The following is a 27,672-nucleotide window of genomic DNA, read 5'->3' as shown; positions in this document are numbered from 1 at the left end:
TAACACAATACTTTTATACTTTAAAGCACATGGTTTGAATTCTTTTAAAACTCAATAAGGTACATATACTCTCATTTCTTGGCAGAAGATGGCTCATTTTTAGGTCATCCATTGAAATTTTAATTCTAGATAAAAAGGTTAACTAAGAAATCAGTCCAAATGATGTCTCTGTTCCTCTCATGTATCAGTACAAAAACAAGTGTTTTAGGTGGGCTTTTTTTTATTACAGCAGACTTATTGATGATTTTTTAGTAATATTCCTTTTTTTTCATTAAATTGAAATGAGACCAAATTTTATGTTGAATAGTAAGTGTAATGTTCATAACACGTGGATCTACTTACATTGCAACTTGTTATACCAGCGTCTTTCTATGTCTGAGATACAACATTTTTCTAATTCAGTGTTTTATTCACATTTGCACTAAACTGTGAGAAATATCAAAACAAAATTTACATGACTCTGTAGATGTCTCAGAGTATTTTTAAGAGTGTAATCATTGGCTCTGATATCCCATATTCTGCTGTAATATTAATACTTTACCAAGTGGCGTCCTAGCTACGTCTCTTCATTGTATATCAGTTGACTTATATTTCTTTCTTGTATCTCCCCTGATGATGTGATTATTATACGAAAGTGCACTTGGGAACTTATCATGTTTCATTTTCCCTGTGGACTCATAGGAAATGGTGTAGAACTTGTAGATTTATGTGCTGAAAAAGGACTGGTGATTGGGAATACCTGGTTTAAAAAGAGAGATATACATAAGTATACGTATGTAAGTAGGAGAGATGGCCAGAGAGCGTTATTGGATTACGCGTTAATTGATGGGTGCGCGAAAGAGAGACTTTTGGATGTTAATATGCTGAGACGTGCAACTGGAGGGATGTCTGATCATAATCTTGTGGAGGCGAAGGTGAAAATTTGTAGAGGTTTTCAGAAAAGAAGAGAGAATGTTGGGGTGAAGAAAGTGATGAGAGTAAGTGAGCTTGGGAAGGAGACTTGTGTGAGGAAGTACCAGAAGAGACTGAGTACAGAATGGAAAAAGGTGAGAACAAAGGATGTAAGGGGAGTGGGGAAGGAATGGGATGTATTTAGGGAAGCAGTGATGGCTTGCGCAAAAGATGCTTGTGGCATGAGAAGCGTGGGAGGTGGGCAGATTAGAAAGGGTAGTGAGTGGTGGGATGAAGAAGTAAGATTATTAGTGAAAGAAGAGAGAGGCATGTGGACGATTTTTGCAGGGAAATAATGCAAATGACTGGGAGATGTATAAAAGAAAGAGGCATGAGGTCAAGAGAAAGGTGCAAGAGGTGAAAAAGAGGGCAAATGAGAGTTGGGGTGAGAGAGTATCATTAAATTTTAGGGAGAACAAAAAGATGTTTTGGAAGGAGGTAAATAAAGTGCGTAAGACAAGGGAACAAATGGGAACATCAGTGAAGGGGGCAAATGGAGAGGTGATAACAAGTAGAGGTGATGTGAGAAGGAGATGGAGTGAGTATTTTGAAGGTTTGTTGAATGTGTTTGATGATAGAGTGGCAGATATAGGGTGTTTTGGTCGAGGTCGTGTGCAAAGTGAGAGGGTTAGGGAGAATGATTTAGTAAACAGAGATGAGGTAGTAAAAGCTTTGCAGAAGATGAAAACCGGCAAGACGGCGGGTTTGGATGGTATTGCAGTGGAATCTATTAAAAAAAGGGGATGACTGTGTTGTTGACTGGTTGGTAAGGTTATTTAATGTATGTATGACTCATGATGAGGTACCTGAGGATTGGTGGAATGCTTGCATAATGCCACTGTACAAAGGCAAAGGGGGATAAAGGTGAGTGTTCAAATTACAGAGGTATAAGTTTGTTAAGTATTCCTGGGAAATTATATGGGAGGGTATTGATTGAGAGGGTGAAGGCATGTACAGAGTGTCAGATTGGGGAAGAGCAATGTGGTTTCAGAAGTGGTAGAGGATGTGTGGATCAGGTGTTTGTTTTGAAGAATGTATGTGAGAAATACTTAGAAAAGTAAATGGATTTGTATGTAGCATTTATGGATCTGGAGAAGGCATATGATAGAGTTGATAGAGATGCTCTGTGGAAGGTATTAAGAATAACTTGTATGGGAGGCAAGTTATTAGAAGCAGTGAAAAGTTTTTATCGAGGATGTAAGGCATGTGTACAAGTAGGACGAAAGTGATTGGCTCTCAGTGAATGTTGGTTTGTGGCAGGGGTGTGTGATGTCTCCATGGTTGTTTAATTTGTTTATGGATGGGGTTGTTAGGGAGGTGAATGCAAGAGTTTTGGAGAGAGGGGCAAGTATGCAGTCTGTTGTGGATGAGAGAGCTTGGGAAGTGAGTCAGTTGTTCACTGATGATACAGCGCTGGTGGCTGATTCGTGTGAGAAACTGCAGAAGCTGGTGACTGAGTTTGGTAAAGTGTGTGAAAGAAGAAAGCTGAGAGTAAATGAGAATAAGAGCAAGGTTATTAGGTACAGTAGGATTGAATTACAAGTCAATTGGGAGGCAAGTTCGAATGGAGAAAAACTGGAGGAAGTAAATTGTTTTAGATATCTGGTAGTGGATTTAGCAGCGGATGGAACCATGGAAGCAGAAGTGAGTCATCGAGTGAGGGAGGGGGCAAAATTTCTGGGAGCGTTGAAAAATGTGTGGAAGGTGAGAACGTTATCTCGGAAAGCAAAAATGGGTATGTTTGAAAGAATAGTGGTTCTGACAATGTTATATGGTTTCGAGACATGGGCTATAGATAAGAGTTGTGCGGAGGAGGGTGAATGTGCTGGAAATGAGATGTTTGAGGACAATATGTGGTGTGAGGTGGTTTGATCGAGTAAGTAATGAAAGGGTAAGAGAGATGTGTGGTAATAAAATGAGTGTGGTTGAGAGAGCAGAAGAGGGTGTTTTGCAATGGTTTGGTCACATGGAGAGAATGAGTGAGGAAAGATTGACCAAGAGGATATATGTGTCAGAGGTGGAGGGAACGAGGAGAAGTGGGAGACCAAATTGGAGGTGGAAAGATGGAGTGAAAAAGATTTTGTGTGATCGGGGCCTGAACATGCAGGAGGGTGAAAGTCGGCAAGGAATAGAGTGAATTGGAATGATGTGGTATACCGGGGTCGATGTGCTGTCAATGGATTGAACCAGGGCATGTGAAGCGTCTGGGGTAAACCATGGAAAGTTCTATGGGGCCTGGATGTGGAAAGGGAGCTGTGGTTTTGGTGCATTATTACATGACACCTAGAGACTGAGTGTGAACAAATGGGCCTTTGTTGTCTTCCTAGTGCTACCTCGCGCACATGAGGGGGGAGGGGGTTGTTTATTTCATGTGTGGTGGGGTGGCGATGGGAATGAATAAAGGCAGACAGTATGAATTATGTACATGTGTATATATGTATATGTCTGTGTGTGTACATATGTGTATACATTGAGATGTATAGGTATGTATATTTGCGTGTGTGGACGTGTATGTATATACATGTGTATGTGGGTGGGTTGGGCCATTCTTTCATCTGTTTCTTTGCGTTACCTCGCTAACGCGGGAGAGCGCCAAAGCAAAATAAATAAATAGATATATATATATATTTTCTTTCTTTCAAACTATTCGCCATTTCCCACATTAGCAAGGTAGCGTTAAGAACAGAGGACTGGGCCTCTGAGGGAATATCCTCACCTGGCCCCCTTCTCTGTTCCTTCTTTTGGAAAATTAAAAAAAAAAAACGAGAGGGGAGGATTTCCAGCCCCCCGCTCCCTCCCCTTTTAGTCGCCTTCTACGACACGCAGGGAATACGTGGGAAGTATTCTTAATCCCCTATCCCCAGGGATAATATATATATATATATATATATATATATATATATATATTTTTTTTTTTTTTTTATACTTTGTCGCTGTCTCCCGCGTTTGCGAGGTAGCGCAAGGAAACAGACGAAAGAAATGGCCCAACCCCCCCCATACACATGTATATACATACGTCCCACACGCAAATATACATACCTACAGAACTTTCCATGGTTTACCCCAGACGCTTCACATGCCTTGATTCAATCCACTGACAGCACGTCAACCCCGGTATACCACATCGCTCCAATTCACTCTATTCCTTGCCCTCCTTTCACCCTCCTGCATGTTCAGGCCTCGATCACACAAAATCTTTTTCACTCCATCTTTCCACCTCCAATTTGGTCTCCCTCTTCTCCTCGTTCCCTCCACCTCCGACACATATATCCTCTTGGTCAATCTTTCCTCACTCATTCTCTCCATGTGCCCAAACCACTTCAAAACACCCTCTTCTGCTCTCTCAACCACGCTCTTTTTATTTCCACACATCTCTCTTACCCTTACGTTACTCACTCGATCAAACCACCTCACACCACACATTGTCCTCAAACATCTCATTTCCAGCACATCCATCCTCCTGCGCACAACTCTATCCATAGCCCACGCCTCGCAACCATACAACATTGTTGGAACCACTATTCCTTCAAACATACCCATTTTTGCTTTCCGAGATAATGTTCTCGACTTCCACACATTCTTCAAGGCCCCCAGAATTTTCGCCCCCTCCCCCACCCTATGATCCACTTCCGCTTCCATGGTTCCATCCGCTGCCAGATCCACTCCCAGATATCTAAAACACTTCACTTCCTCCAGTTTTTCTCCATTCAAACTCACCTCCGAATTGACTTGACCCTCAACCCTACTGTACCTAATAACCTTGCTCTTATTCACATTTACTCTTAACTTTCTTCTTCCACACACTTTACCAAACTCAGTCACCAGCTTCTGCAGTTTCTCACATGAATCAGCCACCAGCGCTGTATCATCAGCGAACAACAACTGACTCACTTTCCAAGCTCTCTCATCCCCAACAGACTTCATACTTGCCCCTCTTTCCAAAACTCTTGCATTTACCTCCCTAACAACCCCATCCATAAACAAATTAAACAAGCATGGAGACATCACACACCCCTGCCGCAGACCTACATTCACTGAGAACCAATCACTTTCCTCTCTTCCTACACGTACACATGCCTTACATCCTCGATAAAAACTTTTCACTGCTTCTAACAACTTTCCTCCCACACCATATATTCTTAATACCTTCCACAGAGCATCTCTATCAACTCTGTCATATACCTTCTCCAGATCCATAAATGCTACATACAAATCCATTTGCTTTTCTAAGTATTTCTCACATACATTCTTCAAAGCAAACACCTGATCCACACATCCTCTACCACTTCTGAAACCACACTGCTCTTCCCCAATCTGATGCTCTGTACATGCTTTCACCCTCTCAATCAATACCCTCCCATATAATTTACCAGGAATACTCAACAAACTTTTTTTTTTTTTTTTTTTTTTTTTTATACTTTGTCGCTGTCTCCCGCGTTTGCGAGGTAGCGCAAGGAAACAGACGAAAGAAATGGCCCAACCCCCCCCCCCATACACATGTACATACACACGTCCACACACGCAAATATACATACCTACACAGCTTTCCATGGTTTACCCCAGACGCTTCACATGCCTTGCTTCAATCCACTGACAGCACGTCAACCCCTGTATACCACATGACTCCAATTCACTCTATTTCTTGCCCTCCTTTCACCCTCCTGCATGTTCAGGCCCCGATCACACAAAATCTTTTTCACTCCATCTTTCCACCTCCAATTTGGTCTCCCTCTTCTCCTCGTTCCCTCCACCTCCGACACATATATCCTCTTGGTCAATCTCTCCTCACTCATTCTCTCCATGTGCCCAAACCATTTCAAAACACCCTCTTCTGCTCTCTCAACCACGCTCTTTTTATTTCCACACATCTCTTTTACCCTTACGTTAACTCAACAAACTTATACCTCTGTAATTTGAGCACTCACTCTTATCCCCTTTGCCTTTGTACAATGGCACTATGCACGCATTCCGCCAATCCTCAGGCACCTCACCATGAGTCATACATACATTAAATAACCTTACCAACCAGTCAACAATACAGTCACCCCCTTTTTTAATAAATTCCACTGCAATACCATCCAAACCTGCTGCCTTGCCGGCTTTCATCTTCCGCAAAGCTTTCACTACCTCTTCTCTGTTTACCAAATCATTTTCCCTAACCCTCTCACTTTGCACACGACCTCGACCAAAACACCCTATATCTGCCACTCTATCATCAAACACATTCAACAAACCAAAATACTCACTCCATCTCCTTCTCACATCACCACTACTTGTTATCACCTCCCCATTTGCGCCCTTCACTGAAGTTCCCATTTGCTCCCTTGTCTTACGCACTTTATTTACCTCCTTCCAGAACATCTTTTTATTCTCCCTAAAATTTACTGATAGTCTCTCACCCCAACTCTCATTTGCCCTTTTTTTCACCTCTTGCACATTTCTCTTGACCTCCTGTCTCTTTCTTTTATACATCTCCCACTCAGTTGCATTTTTTCCCTGCAAAAATCGTCCAAATGCCTCTCTCTTCTCTTTCACTAATAGTCTTACTTCTTCATCCCACCACTCACTACCCTTTCTAATCAACCCACCTCCCACTCTTCTCATGCCACAAGCATCTTTTGCGCAATCCATCACTGATTCCCTAAATACATCCCATTCCTCCCCCACTCCCCTTACTTCCATTGTTCTCACCTTTTTCCATTCTGTACTCAGTCTCTCCTGGTACTTCCTCACACAAGTCTCCTTCCCAAGCTCACTTACTCTCACCACCCTCTTCACTCCAACATTCACTCTTCTTTTCTGAAAACCCATACAAATCTTCACCTTAGCCTCCACAAGATAATGATCAGACATCCCTCCAGTTGCACCTCTCAGCACATTAACATCCGAAAGTCTCTCTTTCGCGCGCCTGTCAATTAACACGTAATCCAATAACGCTCTCTGGCCATCTCTCCTACTTACATAAGTATACTTATGTATATCTCGCTTTTTAAACCAGGTATTCCCAATCATCAGTCCTTTTTCAGCACATAAATCTACAAGCTCTTCACCATTTCCATTTACAACACTGAACACCCCATGTATACCAATTATTCCCTCAACTGCCACATTACTCACCTTTGCATTCAAATCACCCATCACTATAACCCGGTCTCGTGCATCAAAACCACTAACACACTCATTCAGCTGCTCCCAAAACACTTGCCTCTCATGATCTTTCTTCTCATGCCCAGTGCATATGCACCAATAATCACCCATCTCTCTCCATCAACTTTCAGTTTTACCCATATTAATCGAGAATTTACTTTCTTACATTCTATCACATACTTCCACAACTCCTGTTTCAGGAGTACTGCTACTCCTTCCCTTGCTCTTGTTCTCTCACTAACCCCTGACTTTACTCCCAAGACATTCCCAAACCACTCTTCCCCTTTACCCTTGAGTATATATATATATATATATATATATATATATATATATATATATACTTGCAGAATCTACAACAAAGTCCCTATTTTGCATTTCCTGGGTTGTTGATGGGTTTACCTTCTAAATTGATAATGGACACTTGTCTAAAGAGTTGCAATTAATTTTGCATTGCATTCTCTTTCAAAGGATTATTTTTCAAAAGAGCTTCATAGTCTTGATAAAAGTTAAATTGAAAATAGAATTGAGGTTTACAATGTATTATTTTTGGAAACTTGTATTTGATAGTGTTTCTCTGTAAACTAGATGTAAATGTTTTGATTAGGAGTAATTTTATTTAAAAAAGAATACTTACACTGTTAAAGTTCTGAAAGTTGCCCTAAATGATAGTAAAGGCTACCACAGAATGCATAGTGATGTGTTCATACTTCACACTGATTAATGCAGTGCTGTTAGATTTTGCCAGTCATAAAGTTTTTCTTATTTACCATCACAGGAGCCCAATGTATTTGGTGATGAGATGGTAATGCGACAGCTGAGATATACAGGCATGTTGGAAACTGTTCGGATAAGGCAAGCAGGCTTCAATGTTCGACTCACATATGATGAATTCATTCATCATTACAGAATACTCCTACCAAAGGGCTTATTAAGGTATGTTTATATATATTTTTTTCATACTTGCTCATCATATCCTGCATGAGTGAGGTAGTTTCTAAAACAGATGACAGAGCCTTAGATGGAAAATTTTTCACTTGGCTCCATGTATTGTTCTTCCTTCTGAAAAGTAATACAGGAAGGGAGGATTTCCAACCACCTGCTTCTGCCCCTCTTAGTTGCCTTCTATGACATGCAGGGAATTCGTGGGCAGTATTCTTTATCCCTTATCCTCAAGGATATGTGTGAAGGAATAGTAGTTCCAACAGTTTTATATGGTTGCAAGGCATGGGCTATAAAAAGGGTTGTATTGTGGAGGATGGATGTGTTGGAAATGAAATGTTTGAGGACAACATAAGATGAGGTGGTTTAATGGAGTAAGTAATGAAAGGGTAAGAGAGATGTATGATAATAAAAAGAGTGGTTGAGAGAGCCGAAGAGGGTATGTTGAAATGGTTTAGACATATGGAGATAATGAATGAGGAAAGGTTTACAAAGAGGATATATGTGTCAGAGGTGGAGGGAACACGGAGAAGCAGGAGACTGAATTGAGGATGGAGTGAAAAAGATTTTGAGCAATCGGGGCCTGAAAATACAGGAGGGTGAGAGGTGTGCAAGGAATAAAGTGAATTGGAATGATGTGGTATACTGTGGTTGACATGCTGTTGATGGACTGAACCAGGGCATGTGAAACGTCTAGAGTAAACCACAAAAAGGTCTGTGGGGCCTGGATGTGGATAGGGAGCTGTGGTTTTGGTGCATTACACTGGTGCACTACCCAGCCCCACAGGAAACAGCATCGCTACTCCCTGCTTCAGCATGGTAACGCCAGGAAAACAGAAAAAAGGTCACATTTGTTCACACTAAGTCTTTAGCTGTTATGGTAATGCACCAAAACCTTGGCTTCATATCCATATCCAGGCCCCACAAACCTTTCCATGGTTTTCCCCAGATGTTTCACTTCCCCTGGTTCAGTCCATTGATAGCATGTCGACCCGGTATACCACATCGTTCCAATTCACTCCATTCCTTGCATGCCTCTCACCCTCCTGTATGTTCAGGCCCAGATTGCTCAAAATCTTTTTCACTCCATCCTTCCACCTCCACTTTGGTCTCCTGCTTCTCCTTGTTCCCTCCACCTCTGATGCATATATCCTCTTTGTCATTCTTTCCTCACTCATTTTCTCCATATACCCAAAGTATTTCAACACACCCTCTTCTGTTCTCTCAACCACACTCTTTTTATTTGCACACCTCTCTCTTACCTTTCATTGCTTACTCAGTTGAACCACCTCACACCACATATTGTCCTCAAACATTTCATATCCAACACATCCATCCTCCTCTGTACAACCCTATGTATATCCCATGCATTGCAACCATATAACATTGTTGGAACTATTTGCTATCCCACCTTAGCAAGGTAATGTCAGGGACAAATGTAAAGTGTCATTGTTTACATTGATTGTACTAGACTACCAGCTTGGGGTTACACCTCATGTGAAAGTTCACCTTCAGTTAGATTGAACATCATCAGTGGATGAAAAGGAGTATGGTCTTATGAGGGAACTTCTCACTTCAGAAGAGTCCATAATTTCCATGCTTCTAGTTGTGGCTTGCCAGATTTAGCTTCAAATGATATGATATGATATGGTATCCTGCTTTCAAATCCATATTGTGTTATATTTTCTTCACAAAAGTCTTCGTTTATTTTACCAAATACACAAATAAAAGGAACATTTTCTTCATTGTGGTTAGCTTTCTTTTACTTTTGCTGCTATGTTGCTATCTGTTTTCTCTGCATTGTACCGTTGAGTGAGTACATTTTCAGACCTAAAACTTTACAGTTTTTTCATCATCTCAGTTTTATCCCACCCAATGTGTCATTGCCTTTTATAACTAATTAGCATTAGTTTTAGGCAAATGTGTTGGCTGTCAGAGATGTACTTTCGAGAAGAGGAAAAATTATTTTAGATTTATAAAGTGAGCTCATTTGCCTACTTCTAAAAGTATTTTCTAATAGTTCTCAGGCTGACGTGCGGTCCTTCGTTCAAGGAATGCCATTGTTGGAGAGTGAATACCAGATGGGAAATGGCAAGATATTTATGCGTGAATCACAAAAGCAGATATTAGACTCACAGCTTCACCAGACTATTTTATCACGCATTATTGTTATTCAGCGATGGTATCGAACTATTTATCAACGCCGACATTTTGTAATGTTCAGAGCAGCTGTCATCAGAATTCAGGTGGGTATATCCTCATGACTCAAATTTTAGATTTCAGGCTTCAATTAATTTGATTAAAAACATGGTTAATGACACAGTAATTTCTGATTTACTGTGATGATATGGTGAATTACTGTAACCTTCATTGAGTGCCTCCAGTATTATAGGCTTTAGTCGTAGGTGTACGAGTTAGCAGAGATGCTGTTTGCTTTTGATCCATTTCAGAAATGGGATTGGATTGAAATATATGAAGCTCATTAGATTAAGCATATAATGAGGTTGAAGTGCTCAAAAACTCTTTTGGCTGTAAGTAATGTTGTATAAACTAATGATGTGATGACAGTTAGACCTAGAAATAAGTTAAGAGTTGGGCATCGTAGATTTTTACTGTGGAAAATTTGTTTCACTATAAACTACATCACTGTAATGCAGCCTGCAAGACTCTAACTTTACATCTTTATCATAGTATCTTAATTGTTATCTGGTTTTGTTTCACAGTCACAGGCTCGATGTTGGATGGCACAGCAGATGTTAGCTCAGATGCGTATTAGACATAATGCAGCAACATTTATCCAGAAAGTTTGGCGTGGACACCGTGTGCGAAAGTGGTATCAGAATTTTCGCAGGGCTCTCATAGTATTCCAGGTGCTTGTAACAAAGTTGTATGATTTTATTAATTTATGCGTGTTTGTCAACAGTTACAATTATTTAGGGCAGTTACTGCATTTAGAAGAATACCAACATTTTTGTTAGTTATTAGACATCTTCATACCTTCTGAGTTTCTTTGGCTATTCAGACCATGTATGTTTAGTCAGAGTTGTATAAAGTATTCATACAGAAAATCAGAATATGCTTCGAGAAAGAGAGTAACCTCATAATGTCCACTGGAGAGAAAAGAGAAGGGAAGAAGTATGAAGAGGTAAAGGTGTGAATTTTTAATAAATGAGGTATGTAACTCTAGAAAGGATTAAGTACAGTATTTTTAAAATATTTATTTCACTTTTAAGTTTACAGCATCAATTTGGCCAAAAGGGCCGAGCATCAGAGAAGATAATTTCTTTAGTTTCACTATTATTTAAGTGTTTTGAGACCAAGCTTGTCAAAAAAAGACAATTTTATTCCAGTTTTCATTTAGTCTTTTTTATGAAGAGTCTATGGATGCATTGAAGTTGCTTTCATATTTCTAACCCATTTATCTCATGTCCATACTTTTTCACACACAAAAGAATTTGGTACATGAGAGTCAAGTCAAACATCACTTGAATGTATTCATGTAGAGGAGCATGTAATGTATATAGAAATAGATTACAATAGACTGTATGTAAAACACCCTTGTGTATAGCGGAAAAAGATGTCTACATTTCTCATACCTTTCTTTTAAGAAATAGCTACTTTGGATTTACTCTGTTACCAAAAATTTGATTTTCAGGCTTGTGTACGTGGACAGCAGGCACGTCAAAGGTTCCGATTATTGTTTGAGGAGTGGAGACAGCAAAGAAGCAGAGGTGAAATTAAAAAGTTGAAAGAAGAGGAGGAGACATCTGTCACGTCAATAACTACTGTTGGCTCCTTCACATCTGCACATATAGGGCAAATCGAGCCTGCTTTTCCTGCTCAGCCTCCTCCACGGAGGAAATCTAATTCTAATGTCCAAGTACGTTCAGCATAGCATTTTAGATGTATGAATTAGGTTGGTCTAATCTGTTTTGTGTTTCATACATCTCTTGCTTTTAGTCGATTACATGCTTCTCTTATATTCTATTTGCATATTTTTTTTTTCCATGTTTGTACTTACGATGGGAAAATTACCTTAAGTATTGTAGAGGGCAATAGCATGTGCAGAACTTATTTCCAATTTAGTGATCATAACTTTTCTCTTTGTAGAACATTTCACTGCACTGACGCTTCTTTCATTAGCCATTTTTCCTGAGTCCTTCCACAGCATCTTTGATCTTCCCAGCATGCCCTCTCATTTATTTTCTATGTGTACTTATGTAGGAATAGGAAGGGCTTTGGATAGGTTTAACCTTACTCCATATTTGCAATCATTCTATCTATCTGTCTCTCTACGTCTCCGATGCCTGCTCCCTCTGGGAACTTCATCAAGGTGGTGGCCATGGCAAAAGAGTCTCCATAACTGTTGAACTTCAGTGTCGCTTCATAACCTATAGTGCCTCACCCTTAACAGGCCACTGGCAGAGGGCAACTCCAGCAGTGTTTTCAGAGGTTCCTTCCATGTGTTTTGACCAACTACTCCTACCTAATGTTTTCAAACCTACTGCTTTTAACCAGTTTATGCCCCAACCTACCACATCTACCTAATGTTTATGTAATTCTCCTGTCTAATGTCCTTACCTACTACTTTTATCTATTGCTCCTATCATTTTGCCAACAGGCAGGGCTAGCACATAGCACTCACTGCAGGAAAATCTAGACTTATGAAGAATGAGTGAAGTGTTGTCCAGTGTTATATGTGACAAGGAGAGACTACATATTTGTGGTCAGAATGTCAACTGTTCACATGTGGGTGAGGCAGAAAGAAAAGACAGCTGCCTGGGTCAAAGGAGTGCAACTTGACAAGTACTGTTGTGTTGGCTCAGTGTGCAGCTGTCACTAACCCTCCCAATACCTAGGTAGTTACTTCTGGTTAGTGGCTGCCTATCACCTGATACCTACTATAACCATTCACCCAACTGTAAACACTATCACACAGTAAAAGTTGTTCTTTAACAGAGTTCTCAAGAAAGAAAAAAGAAAAGTCATCCCTTATGGTCAAGGACAAGTATGTCAATATTTGTAAGTGAGTGAGAGTGTGGTTATGTATTCATAGGTATATGATGTTCAGTGAGAATTATTTTGTCACATTTTGTGTACACATTGCTTTTATCATCAGGAGGATACATGGTGTCAGAGGTCACAAGTTTCCAGATACTCATTGTATATCTTTCAGTATAGTTTGGGCAAATGTTTTGCATTTATCCGAAAGAGCTTGTTTTAAAATGCTATGTAGCTTGTGGAATTTATGATGAAAAGCAGATTTTGAGTAAAAGCATTTATTTTTTCAGAATGCTCAAGGTCACCAACTTCACAGACGACAAAGTGAACAAATACTTGGTGAAAGGAGGACATCAGAGTGTCAGCAGCCATTGCACCAAAACTTGGGAAGACGATTGAGTGAAACAAGCATCATAGTGCGGAGACCATCTCCTGGGAGCACTATTGCTCAGGTAGATGTTATTTATAGATAGATATCAGGTTTTATACATACAAACTTTTTTTTTACCTTAAGTTGAAATATGGATGGAAAGGTTAGTGGTACTGAAAGTACTGAATCAGCAATTAGCTGATTTTGGTGTGATATTGAATGAGTATGAAGCTTTTTGATTGAGGATCTTTTGTTATCCTTACTTTTGGTAGAAATTTATGATAAGAGTGCATGTACTTAGTCCATGTGATGCAAATGTGACCAGGGTTAAAGATAACACTTGAAAACATTATTAAAGGCACAATTGTTATTAAAGCTTATCTGCTTAATCACACAAAAGCCAAGTGTAAGGGTGATGGGAACACAGATTGAGTCTTGTGCCGAACTACCTAACTCCTTTCTTCTGTTTAAACTACTCTCTGACTCACTTCTTCATCTTTCACAAGTTATAACTTTTCATTTTCCTTACCACTTGATACGTCTGATAATTGTTCTACCTCGCAAACGCGGGAGACAGCGACAAAGCAAAAAAAAAAAAAAAAAAAAAATTTCTCTGTCTATATCTCTGACACCTGTTGTAACTGGAACTCCCTGAAGGGGTGGCCATGGCAATAGGGTCTCCATAACTAGTGTACTTAAGTGCTGCTTTTTGGCCTTTATTGCCTCACCCTTCACAGGCCACAAGTAGAGTGCAACTCTAGCACAGTTTTTGCAGAGGCTCCTACCTAATGTTCCTCCTGACTACTACCTAATGTTTGTACCTAATGCTTATGACTAATTATTCCTGCCTACTACTTCTGTCTACTGCTTCTATCATTTTGCAAAAAGGCAGGGCTTGCACACAATGCTCACCGCCGGAAAATAAAAAAATTCAAAGAATGTCTTTAAGTGTTGTCAGATGTTATGTATGACAAAGAGATATTGTTTGTTTGTGGCCAGAATGCTAGTAGTCTACATGTGGGTGAGGCAGAAAGAAAATACAGATACCTGGGTCAGAGGAGTGCAATTTGACAACCATCGAAGTGCTGGCTCTCTTAGCAGCTGTCACTAACCCACCCGAAACCCATGCAGGTAGTACTGGTATTGTACCACCCTGGTCGTTGGCTGCTTACCAACTTCTAAGTGTTCCTTCTCATCAGCTTGGGCATCCAGCAACCCACATATTTTCTGCCAGGTCAGTGAACCTGGCTCAGGCTAGGGTATATCTATTATTATTATCCATATTTATTATATATTTTTATTTTGCTCTCTTGCTGTCTCCCGCGTTAGCGAGGTAGCACAAGGAAACAGTCAAAAGAATGGCCCAACCCACCCACATACACATGTATATACATACACGTCCACACACGCAAATATACATACCTATACATCTCAATGTATACATATATATACACACACAGACATATACATATATACACATGTACATAATTCATACTGTCTGCCTTTATTCATTCCCATCACCACCTCGCCACACATGAAATAACAACCCCTTCCCCCCTCACGTGTGTGAGGTAGCGCTAGGAAAAGACAACAAAGGCCCCATTCGTTCACACTCATTCTCTAGCTGTCATGTAATAATGCACCAAAACCACAGCTCCCTTTCCACATCCAGGCCCCACAGAACTTTCCATGGTTTACCCCAGACGCTTCACATGCCCTGGTTCAATCCATTGACAGCACGTCGACCCCGGTATACCACATCGTTCCAATTCACTCTATTCCTTGCACGCCTTTCACCCTCCTGCATGTTCAGGCCCCAATCATTCAAAATCTTTTTCACTCCAGCTTTCCACCTCCAATTTGGTCTCCAACTTCTCGTTTCCTCCACCTCTGACACATATATCCTCTTTGTCAATCCTTCCTCACTCATTCTCTCCATGTAACCAAACCATTTCAAAACACCCTCTTCTGCTCTCTCAACCACACTCTTTTTATTACCACACATCTCTCTTTCCCTATTATTACTTACTCAATCAAACCACCTCACACCACATATTGATCTCAAACATCTCATTTCCAGCACATCCACCCTCCTGCGCACAACTCTATCCATAGCCCACGCCTCGCAACCATACAACATTGTTGGAACCACTATTCCTTCAAATATACCCATTTTTGTTTTCCGAGATAATGTTCTCGACTTCCACACAATCTTCAAGGCTCCCAGGATTTTCACCCCCTCCCCCACCCTATGATTCACTTCCGCTTCCATGGTTCCATCCGCTGCCAAATCCACTCCCAGATATCTAAAACACTTTACTTCCTCCAGTTTTTCTCCATTCAAACTTACCTCCCAGTTGACTTGACCCTCAGCCCTACTGTACCTAATAACCTTGCTCTTATTCACATTTACTCTCAACTTTCTTCTTTCACACACTTTACCAAACTCAGTCACCAGCTTCTGTAGTTTCTCACATGAATCAGCCACCAGCACTGTATCATCAACGAACAACAACTGACTCACTTCCCAAGCTCTCTCATCCACAACAGACTGCATACTTGCCCCTCTTTCCAAAACTCTTGCATTCACCTCCCTAACAACCCCATCCATAAACAAATTAAACAGCCGTGGAGACATCACACACCCCTGCCACAAACCTACATTTACTGAGAACCAATCACTTTCCTCTCTTCCTACACGTACACATGCCTTATATCCTCGATAAAAACTTTTCACTGCTTCTAACAACTTGCTTCCCACACCATATATTCTTAATACCTTCCACAGAGCATCTCCATCAACTCTATCATATGGCTTCTCCAGATCCATAAATGCTACATACAAATTCATTTGCTTTTCTAAGTATTTGTCACATACATTCCTCAAAGCAAACACCTGATCCACACATCCTCTACCACTTCTGAAACCACACTGCTCTTCCCCAATCTGATGCTCTGTACATGCCTTCACCCTCTCAATCAATACCCTCCCATATAATTTACCAGGAATACTCAACAAACGTATACCTCTGTAATTTGAGCACTCACTCTTATCCCCTTTGCCTTTGTACAATGGCACTATGCACGCATTCCGCCAATCCTCAGGCACCTCACCATGAATCATACATACATTAAATAACCTTACCAACCAGTCAACAATACAGTCACCCCCTTTTTTAATAAATTCCATTGCAATACCATCCAAACCCACTGCCTTGCCTGCTTTCATCTTCCACAAAGCTTTTAATACCTCTTCTCTGTTTACCAAATCATTTTCCCTAACCCTCTCAGTTTGCACACCACCTTGACCAAAACACCCTATATCTGCCACTCTATCATCAAACACATTCAACAAACCTTCAAAATACTCACTCCATCTCCTTCTCACATCACCACTACTTGTTATCACCTCCCCATTAGCCCCCTTCACTGAAGTTCCCATTTGTTCCCTTGTCTTGCGCACTTTATATACCTCCTTCCAAAACATCTTTTTATTCTCCCTAAGAGTTAATGATACTCTTTCACCCCAACTCTCATTTGCCCTCATTTTCACCTCTTGCACCTTTCTCTTGACCTCCTGCCTCTTTCTTTTATACATCTCCCACTCATGTGCATTATTTCCCAGCAAAAATCGTCCAGATGCCTCTCTCTATATATATTTTTTATTATACTTTTTTGCTGTTTCCCGCGTCAGCGAGGTAGCGCCAGGAAACAGACGAAGAATGGTCCATCCACTCAAATACACATATACATAAACGCCCATACACATTCATATACATACATATACTTGTCAACATATATACATACACATACACATACACAGACATATACTTAGGTATTCTTGTACATATTCATAGTTGCTTGCCTTCACTGGGGTACATGATGTCTCCATGGTTGTTTGATCTGTTTATGGATGGGGTTGTTAGGGAGGTAAATGCAAGAGTTTTGGAGAGAGGGGCAAGAATGCAGTCTGTTGTGGATGAGAGGGCTTGGGAAGTGAGTCAGTTGTTGTTCGCTGATGATACAGCGTTGGTTGCTGATTCATGTGAGAAACTGCAGAAGCTGGTGACTGAGTTTGGTAAAGTGTGTGAAAGAAGAAAGCTGAGAGTAAATGTGAATAAGAGCAAGGTTATTAGGTATAGTAGGGTTGAGGGTCAAGTCAATTGGGAGGTAAGTTTGAATGGAGAAAAACTGGAGGAAGTGAAGTGTTTTAGATATATGGGAGTGGCTTTAGCAGCGGATAGAACCATAGAAGTGGAAGTGAGTCACAGTGTGGGGGAGGGGGCAAAAATCCTGGGAGCGTTGAAGAATGTGTGGAAGGCAAGAACATTATCTCGGAAAGCAAAAATGGGTATATTTGAAGGAATAGTGGTTCCAACAATGTTATATGGTTGCGAGGCGTGGGCTATGGATAGAGTTGTGCAGAGGAGGGTGGATGTGCTGGAAATGAGATGTTTGAGGACAATATGTGGTATGAAGTGGTTTGATCGAGTAAGTAATGGAAAGGTAAGAGAGATGTGTGGTAATAAAAAGAGTGTGGTTGAGAGAGCAGAAGAGGGTGCAAGGAATAGAGTGAATTGGAACGATGCGGTATACTGGGGTCGACGTGCTGTCAGTGGATGGAACCAGGGCATGTGAAGCGTCTGGGGTAAACAATGGAAAGTTTTGTGGGGCCTGGATGTAGAAAGGGAGCTGTGGTTTTGGTGCATTATACATGACAGCTAGCGACTGAGTGTGAGCAAATGTGGCCTTTGTTGTCTTTTCCTAGTGCTACCTTGCGCACATGTGGGGGGAGGGGGTTTCATTTCATGTGTGGCGGGGTGGTGATGGGAATGAATAAGGGCAGACAGTATGAAATATGTACGTGTGTATATATGTATATGTCTGTGTATGTATATATATGTATACGTTGAGATGTATAGGTATTTATATGTGTGTGTGTGTGGATGTGTATGTATATACATGTGTATGTGGATGGGTTGGGCCATTCTTTCGTCTCTTTCCTTGCGCTACCTTGCTAATGCGGGAGACAGCAACAAAGTATAATAAGATCAATAAAAATAATGTATATATATCCCTGGGGATAAGGGAGAAAGAATACTTCCCACGTATTCCCTACGTGTCATAAAAGGTGACTAAAAGGGAAGGGAGCGGGGAGGCTGGAAATCCTCCCCCTCATTTTTTAAAATTTTCCAAAAGAAGGAACAAAAAAGGGGGCCAGGTGAAGATATTCCCTCAAAGGCCCAGTCCTCTGTTCTTAACGCTACCTCCCCAACGCGGGAAATGGCGAAAAGTATGAAAAAAAAATATATATGTGTGTGTGTGTGTGTGGATGCTATCCCTAGGGATAGGGGAGAAAGAATAATTCCCATTTATTCCCTGCATGTCATAGAAAGCGACTAAAAGGGAAGGGAATCAGGGGCTGGAAATTTTCCCCTCCTGTTTTTAATTTTTCCAAAAGAAGGAACAGAGAAGGGGGCCAAGTGAGGATATACCCTCTAAGGCTTAGTCCTCTGTTCTTAACGCTACCTCACTAATGCAGGAAATGGCAAATATGTATGACAAAAAGAAAGATATACGTGGATGTGTCTTTCTTCGTCTGCTTCCTGGTGCTACCTTGCTGATGCGGGAAGCAGTGATTAAGGATGAAATAGAGATGAAGAATCTCTAGCATACTGGTGGATGCTTGTGTCATCTTTTGTATTGATTCTGTTCAGTGCATTTATGTATTTTATATACATTGTTCACTGTTTGTGTAATTAGTTGCATTTTGTATGAATTTGCTTCTTATAAATGTCATGAACAAGTAAGAGAAAGGGACTTGGTGATGGTTCGGCTGAGATTTAGGAAAGTATCTCTTATCTCTGACATACTGATGTATTAAAGTGCTGGATAGAATTGATATCATATTTAATTGGTGATGGTTTGGCTGAGATTTAGAAAAGTATCTCTTTGACACATTTTAGTACTGGATAACATTAGTTATATATTTAGATACAGTGTTCTGTGTGTAGTTTTTGTTCTATAACATACATTGGTAATGTACCAAGCTGTACTCATTGTTTCTTGATGTTTTACTTATATTTTTGTGTTAAAATTAGGTTGAGAAATCTCCCCAAGGAACATAACCCCCTTATCCTAATGAATGCTATGGCAAAATCTGATCCACTGTTTGTATTTCCAGTAAGTTATGGTTTTGAGAAATGCATCCCAAGCATTAAGTGGGTACCAAGTAAGGAAGTTTTCAGGATATTAGGACCTTAACATTGAAAATGAGAGGTGTATGGTTGGTAGAAAAAAAGGGTGATTTGGTAATAGGAGGCTACTTTACTGTTGATAGGTTGAACCAGGGTGCATGAAGTAGCCAAGGTAAATGTTGAAGTTATCTGTAAAGTTTGGCTGTGGATGATAGACTGGTGTCATTAAAGTAAGACTGGTTTCATTAAAGTAAAGTAAGCATGACTGTTAGAGACAGTATATATAAATGAATTCACATTTTCATTTGCCCCAACGCTACCTTGTGAAGATAGGAAAGAAAGTTAGTTAGAAAAAGAATGAAATTGCCTATTGCAGAATATGTCAAGAGGGGTATAATTTATGGATTCTTAATAAGAAATTAGTTACTGTGGCCACATTTATTTGGTCTCATGTTTTTTGTATGGTATACTGAGTCCTTCTTGGAGTCAGGTACACAATATTATACACTGAATCTTTCTTGGAAACAGGTACACAATATTATACATTGAATCATTCTTGGACACAGGTACACAATAGGCAGAGTGAAGAAAGCCAAAGCATGCCCTCTCCCCCGTCATCACCAAGTACAGTGGAAGGAGAAAAACCAGCACACAAGCCTAGATCTTTTAGACACCGCCCTTATAGCAAAGTCCCTCTTGCAAGTCAGACGGCTGCTACTCCCTCAGGTATGTTGCTGTGTCTTTCTAAGTCAGCAATGAAGCTATTGCTGATTCATTAAAGGGTATTTATTAGAGTTTACATCTGAGCAGGGAAAATTACACGCATTATAAAAGCTAGGCCAGACAAATCTATCTGTATCTGTGATGCCTGTTCCAATTGGAACTGTCTCAAAGGGGTGGGCACAGTAACAGTCTCCATGTCTAAAGAACTGCACTGCTGCATTTTAGCCTTTATTGCTTCACCCTCAACTGGCCACTGACAGAGGGCAAGTCTAATGTAGTGTTTGCAGAGGCTAGACAAAGTTTTCACTTAATATAAGTATAAAGGGAGATAAGACCTGTAATTGGTGCTTCTGTGATATGTGATGTGTCAGTTTTATGTTATTCTTAAGGATTTTCTAATGATGGAGAAAAGGTTAGAAGGGGAATGAGGAACAGAAGATTCAGAATATTTGTGAGTTACCTGATGAAAATGTTCATGGAGATTATAATTAACTCAAGAAAAAGATGAAATTGAAAGATAAGATGGGAAACTGGAAATTATATATATTGAAAAAGGAAAAAACTTTAGACTTTAAGGGAACTGAAGAATACTGTAAAAGAAAATGACTGCAAAATGACAATGGTAGAGAAAAACTTATCACAAAAACTGTGTGAAAGAGCATGAAGCTTCCTTAGGAGAATGAGTATAGATCAAGCAAGTGAAATTGCCATTACTCAGGGATCAGGGATTGTAGAAGGAAATAGAGGGCAGGAATTAGGGAATGATTCTGGAGCTGAGGAATAAAGACTTAGAACAGTGGAACAGGAATTAGTGGACACTGACTTAGGACAGTGAATTACTGAATAAAACAATAGGGAGGTCAGTATATTTAGTTTAAGCCAATTCTTCAAACCCCACATTACACACACATTCAGCAGTCTTCCATGCATATCAGATAGAATGAAAATTTGTAAAAGTGCCTGTGTGTTCACCTTATATGCCTTTTTAAAATCCATAAATACCCCAAGTGCCACCTTCTCTCTGTAGCTCTCTCCTCTCATATACACATAATCTTTCCCCCTGAAATCCACCCAGTTCCACTTCAACAAGGGGTTCACTAATCTATAAAGAGTCAGCCCAGTGCCAGAATTATGATTACTAATGTTTAGACAAAATGTGAATAATTCATCCAATATTTTGGGAGGATAGAAATGCTGGTTGATAGGGTGATGTACTTTAGGAAAAATGTTTTGTTTTTGAGTGGGAAGGTTGTGCTGGCAATGTGAGAGGTATGAAGAGGGAAAATGAAAGGGTGAATGGTTATATCACAGAACAAAGCCTTACTGCCATTGAGTATTTGGTGACTACGGAGAGAAGGATTGGTGGTAGCAAGGGAGGGAGGGAATCTTGGTGTTGCTGGAGGGTGTGGTAACCTGGGAGATATGGAGTGATGGAATTTAATGAAGTAGGATTTGAACAAATAAGTAACAATCAAATAATTTTTCAGCACCCACATATAGAAGCCCTACAGAAAAAGAAATAGATGAAAGTAAACATCAAGAGCTTGGGAATAGTTATAAATGAAAAATTTTATTATAAGAAGCACATTCATATTATAGCACTCTCAGACCAATTAACAACTTGAATGACATTGAAGACATGCAAGAAGAAAATATTTTGATGAAAATGCTTAACTCATACATAAGAAGTAAAACCTCTGTATTGTTTGGTTGCCAGTAAAGCAGAAAGAAAGTAACAAGGTATAGAGAATGCAGAAACGTTTTACAAGTAAAATCAGTGGTCTGAAGCTTATAAAGTATCACAAAAGAGAACTGGAATTATGTTGTCCAGGATGACAGAGAGAACTATATGATGATGTATGCATGGGAGCAAATAGAAGGCATAAATAGCAGTGTATTAATGTAGACAGTTTATGAAGATTTAAGAAATTGTATGTTAATAGAGAATGTTCAAGAGATGGGGGCCTTTTCGTACAGTACAGATAAGTATTTAAACCTGAAAGCAACCCGGCAAGGAAAGTGCAGAATCATTAAGTCAAAAGTAATTCCTGGAAATATACCAAAAACATATCAGAGAAGAGAAATTCATTGGAGAGAAACTGTATTGTTCAACTTGCAAGACAGGAAGTGAGCACTATGATCTAGCCTTTCTTCATGGTAAAACCTTGTTGTAGGTACTTTTAGGTACATACAGTATGTTTCCTCGTAATCCTCAAGAATTCTTTTCTCTAAGTCCCTTAGTCTGGTTAGCTGCTCTTTAACTGATAGTCTGTTCTCAAAGTTAGGGATTATCTTTAGCTTTGACCATAATGCTTTTTACAAAATTTCTGCTGACTGTGCAGTAATCTTTCCTTCCTCTCCATTATCTCTCATCTGCTAGCTGACTCACTGTGTTTTACATCTCCACCATAGTGCATCTCTGATTTCTTTTATGTTATGACATTTTCCATTTAACCCCATCTGTCTCTCCGTTTTGATCCTCTTCCTGTATTTGCCATCAGGGGTACCCATGCTCTGACCCATTCCTTGTTAATTTCACAAACCTTCTTTATTGTAGCATGTATTATAAAGGAACTTACCCAATTAGTACTCTCAAAAAACATTATCTGTTACACATGGTTTCCCCATGCTTGCATTATAAAAGAGCCCCTTCTCCCAATTAGTGCTTTCAGAGAATGTTATCAGTTTCACATAGTTTCCTCAATTATGCTTCCTCTTTGGGTCCTGTTCTTCCATTGATCCCCCTTTTGAATTCTCCTTCACCTCATATTAAAAAACAAGCAATACATGACCACTGTTTTCAATGGAAGCTCAGTACTTTATATATTCTATTTCCATACTGCAATGTGTAGAGAGAAGGTCAGGTGTAGGTGGCATATCATGCTCCTTAGTTCTCGCACGATCTTTGATATGTTGATACAGGAATTTCTCCTGTATACTTTTTAAAAAGTTGTTTCCAAGACTCAGCATCTCCTTGGGAATCTAAGTTTTGCCATTCAATACTTCTCTAACTGGAATCCCCATGATCACCACCCATACTTCTTCATCGTTTACAATATACACCTGTTCTGGATCACTGCAGGTCTTTGGAGGACTGTGAACTAGGATTATTGCTATTTACTTCCCTACTGACAGTATTATTACCTGTCATATGTTATCAAAAAGGCACCACTGAACAGATCAGGTTAGTCTTTAGTTCATTTTGTCTCCATCACTACCACATTGTTGGGTTTGCAGTCTCATATATGATACTTGAATTTCAGCTTCTTTCCATTTGCACCAGGCTGTCTGTATTGGTAGAGGGAACCTTCAGCCTAAGGTACTTGTTTGTAGATAGTTCCATCCTCCTTGAGTTGAGAGTAGTGATGTTCCTCCCTCTAGCCTGATTTGATATTTCTTCAGTTTTGCCTTTAGCCAGATGTTTTTGGCTATCGTTGCTCTCTTGGGGTCACACTTGGCAAACACTCTTTCGAACCCCACTTTCTTGGCAAGTTTATTTACCTCGTTAAGTACCTCATGGCTACACACATCCTTACCAAATGTTGACCTGAGTGGTCTTCTCTAAGTTTCTTCACTTTATTTCACCATTCTCCTAAATACTTTATTTCTCCTCTTGTTTTTGTTAAATCCATTACCTGAAGTAATATCTGGACCTTCTCTCCTTCTCTGGCTATTCTTTCATCCTCATTTGGTATATGGTTATCTTATAAACCAAAGACCATCCTGGACTTATGTATGGTTACCTCCCTCTGTACAGCTTCCCTTATCTGCAGAGTGACCCATCTTTTTGTTATCTCATGCAGTCTTGCAGTATCCTCCTCCATGTCTCCTACCTCATCTAGAATTTTTATTTTCATCACCTCAAAGCTGCCTTGGATGGTATTTGTTCTTTTAAATCTTCTATCTGTTGCTTCTTTGTATCCTATCTGTGATTGTGTGTTCATTCTGATTGAGGATACCAGTATATAGTTCAGCAATTGAACTCTTTTGGTTGTCAGTGGATTAAATTGAAACGATGTACCTTTGTTCTCTATGTATCAGAGATGTGCATGATGTTATGTTAGGCATAAGTTACTTTTTCACAAAATTTAGTATATGTTGAATCCAAGTACTTTTTAAACTGCTATGCGCAGTACTTGTGTTGTAAAATCAGGCCCTTTCAGAGTCACTGATGAATTAAAAAGAAATTTTGTAGGTTTGTCACATGCAAACTTAGGAAGTGCATGTAACATTCTGGTGGTATAAATGAACTTTTTACAAAGATTGCCATTCCAGTAATATCACAAGTGGACAAAATATATGCGTGCATGCAAAGTCATCAACTTGGTCCTATAGTTACAATAACTGAAAATATTTGCTAGCAATTATATACCCATTCGGAGCTTTGCAGCAAGCCAATCTCTAGTTTTTTATTTCAGCAGATGGTTACAGTATTGTTTTTTTGATAATTATCTTAGTGTTTCTCTTTACATTTAGCTTCTGCAGAGAGTTTAAGCTCTAATCAGTTGGAGAGAAAGTCAAGCACTGGAGGTGATGATGACAGTATAAAGCAGCAGCACTTACAGCCACCTCTTACAGATTCTCACAGCATGCTCAGATTCCCAAGACAATTTAAAAAACCTTTCAAGATGATCATTATGGGTAAGGATATGTTTAGTTTTAGGTAAAGGAAAATATTTCTTGCAGTATCTGCTAATCTTTATCATGAATACTGTTTGTAAACATTCCACACAGTAAGGAGGAGGATTCATCTGAATCTTCTGGAAACATCTATCAAATACACACACATATTGCAAATCCAAAAACTGACTTTTGGAAATAATCAGTCTTGAAAACATTTTTCACACTCAAAACTCCCTTGAGTACTCTTTAGAAAAGTGCATCAACTTTCCATCGATGGAAGATAGCAAGCTAGCCAGCAGACAGTGTTGCTGTTGTTTGCTTTTATTTGGTGCTAATTTTGGAAAATTACATCATCCCCTTTAATGACAAACAAGAACACTAGCATAGTTTCAGCAAGTTCCTTGTCAGCTGCTGAGAAGAGAAAAAGAAAAATAGACACCAATGGACGGGTCATGCTAGGTACACTTAGAGTAAGGTTTTCCTGAGAGGTTATATTGGAAAGACAAACTTTAGGGAATACTGTATGACAGAAAGATGATTCAGCTCCTATAAATGATGTTTGCTGACCAGAAGAGATACTTTGCCATAACTTTGCTATTCCAGGATGCTAGGGACCAAGCCATTTCTCTAGGAATGTTCTAAATTATAGAATGACCAGAATACTCAACCACATTACCTGTGGAAGGTATTAAGAATATATGGTGTGGGAGGAAAGTTGTTAGAAGCAGTGAAAAGTTTTTATCGAGGATGTAAGGCATGTGTACGTGTAGGAAGAGAGGAAAGTGATTGGTTCTCAGTGAATGTAGGTTTGTGGCAGGGGTGTGTGATGTCTCCATGGTTGTTTAATTTGTTTATGGATGGGGTTGTTAGGGAGGTAAATGCAAGAGTTTTGGAAAGAGGGGCAAGTATGAAGTCTGTTGGGGATGAGAGAGCTTGGGAAGTGAGTCAGTTGTTGTTCGCTGATGATACAGCGCTGGTGGCTGATTCATGTGAGAAACTGCAGAAGCTGGTGACTGAGTTTGGTAAAGTGTGTGGAAGAAGAAAGTTAAGAGTAAATGTGAATAAGAGCAAGGTTATTAGGTACAGTAGGGTTGAGGGTCAAGTCAATTGGGAGGTGAGTTTGAATGGAGAAAAACTGGAGGAAGTGAAGTGTTTTAGATATCTGGGAGTGGATCTGGCAGCGGATGGAACCATGGAAGCGGAAGTGGATCATAGGGTGGGGGAGGGGGCGAAAATTCTGGGGGCCTTGAAGAATGTGTGGAAGTCGAGAACATTATCTCGGAAAGCAAAAATGGGTATGTTTGAAGGAATAGTGGTTCCGACAATGTTGTATGGTTGCGAGGCGTGGGCTATGGATAGAGTTGTGCGCAGGAGGATGGATGTGCTGGAAATGAGATGTTTGAGGACAATGTGTGGTGTGAGGTGGTTTGATCGAGTGAGTAACGTAAGGGTAAGAGAGATGTGTGGAAATAAAAAGAGCGTGGTTGAGAGAGCAGAAGAGGGTGTTTTGAAGTGGTTTGGGCACATGGAGAGAATGAGTGAGGAAAGATTGACCAAGAGGATATATGTGTCGGAGGTGGAGGGAACGAGGAGAAGAGGGAGACCAAATTGGAGGTGGAAAGATGGAGTGAAAAAGATTTTGTGTGATCGGGGCCTGAATATGCAGGAGGGTGAAAGGAGGGCAAGGAATAGAGTGAATTGGAGCGATGTGGTATACCGGGGTTGACGTGCTGTCAGTGGATTGAATCAAGGCATGTGAAGCGTCTGGGGTAAACCATGGAAAGCTGTGTAGGTATGTATATTTGCGTGTGTGGATGTATGTATATACATGTGTAGGGGGGGGGGGTTGGGCCATTTCTTTCGTCTGTTTCCTTGCGCTACCTCGCAAACGCGGGAGACAGCGACAAAGTATAATAATAAAAATAAATAAGTGTATAAAGTGAAAGACTCTGGTTTTTGCTCTTAAGGACTGGCTAATTGTGTGCCCACACCACTAGCTAGACCACGCAATACTTGGCAAGCTACCACATCACATGATTATTGTGTGAGCCATCAGCAACTCAAGGGTGGGTCGTTTTGATACCTGATTCTTTCCCTTCATGTCGAAGTTCTGGAACTCCCTACCCTCTGATATCTTTCCCAGTAACTATGACATTCTCATTCCAAAAGACAGCTTTTTTCATTTTCTCAAAAAATCGTAAATACTCTCCTTTGCCTTATATTTTTCCGTTTCTTAATTCTCTTTATATTTCAGTTAAGGCCTGGCCTTGATGTGGACTTCTGTCCATGACTGGAGCCTTCAACATAGAAAAAAATATATATAGATACATGACATTTAGAGAGAAAAAAAAAGATAAAGATACATGACACTTAGAGAGTGGATATGTGCAAATGAGGACTTTTGTCAAATTCTGGTGCTTCCTGGCAAAGGTGGGATAAGCAGTTGTGTATAAAAAGATTTTTTAAAGACATTAAACTTTGATAAAGTATTGGAGATAATATTAAAGAAGTATGATTGGGTTGCTTACACAGCTATATTCTTTGTTTCTGCCCACAGTGTACCAAGATAAAGACTAAAAGGTGAGGAATTAGTTGTTTGGCATAGGAGAAAGAATTACTGTTATCTCTTACACACACTTATGGGCTTCCATGGTGTAATGGTAAATACCACCGACCATGATTTATTCAAAGGCCAGCCCAGGTACAACATTTGCCTCAGAA

General features: G+C 40.0%; 1 protein-coding gene across 4 annotated transcripts in view; it reads left to right on the top strand.

Moving 5' to 3' along the window:
• LOC139752677 (unconventional myosin-IXb-like) overlaps nt 1-27,672 on the top strand; it is a 186,465-nt gene that overhangs the window by 96,745 nt on the left and 62,048 nt on the right. For 3 of the 4 annotated variants that reach the window (XM_071668453.1, XM_071668451.1, XM_071668452.1), the window contains exons 15-21: nt 7,874-8,031; nt 10,058-10,283; nt 10,761-10,907; nt 11,693-11,917; nt 13,329-13,490; nt 20,172-20,331; nt 24,805-24,969. In XM_071668453.1, coding sequence (XP_071524554.1) covers nt 7,874-8,031; nt 10,058-10,283; nt 10,761-10,907; nt 11,693-11,917; nt 13,329-13,490; nt 20,172-20,331; nt 24,805-24,969 — 1,243 coding nt within the window. The remainder of the gene's footprint in view (nt 1-7,873; nt 8,032-10,057; nt 10,284-10,760; nt 10,908-11,692; nt 11,918-13,328; nt 13,491-20,171; nt 20,332-24,804; nt 24,970-27,672) is intronic. The other variant, XM_071668454.1, reaches the window with a different exon arrangement.

Source organism: Panulirus ornatus, chromosome 13 (assembly GCF_036320965.1).
Source record: "Panulirus ornatus isolate Po-2019 chromosome 13, ASM3632096v1, whole genome shotgun sequence".
NCBI classification, from domain to species: Eukaryota; Metazoa; Arthropoda; class Malacostraca; order Decapoda; family Palinuridae; genus Panulirus; species Panulirus ornatus.
This window is presented reverse-complemented; position numbering and strand designations above follow the sequence as displayed.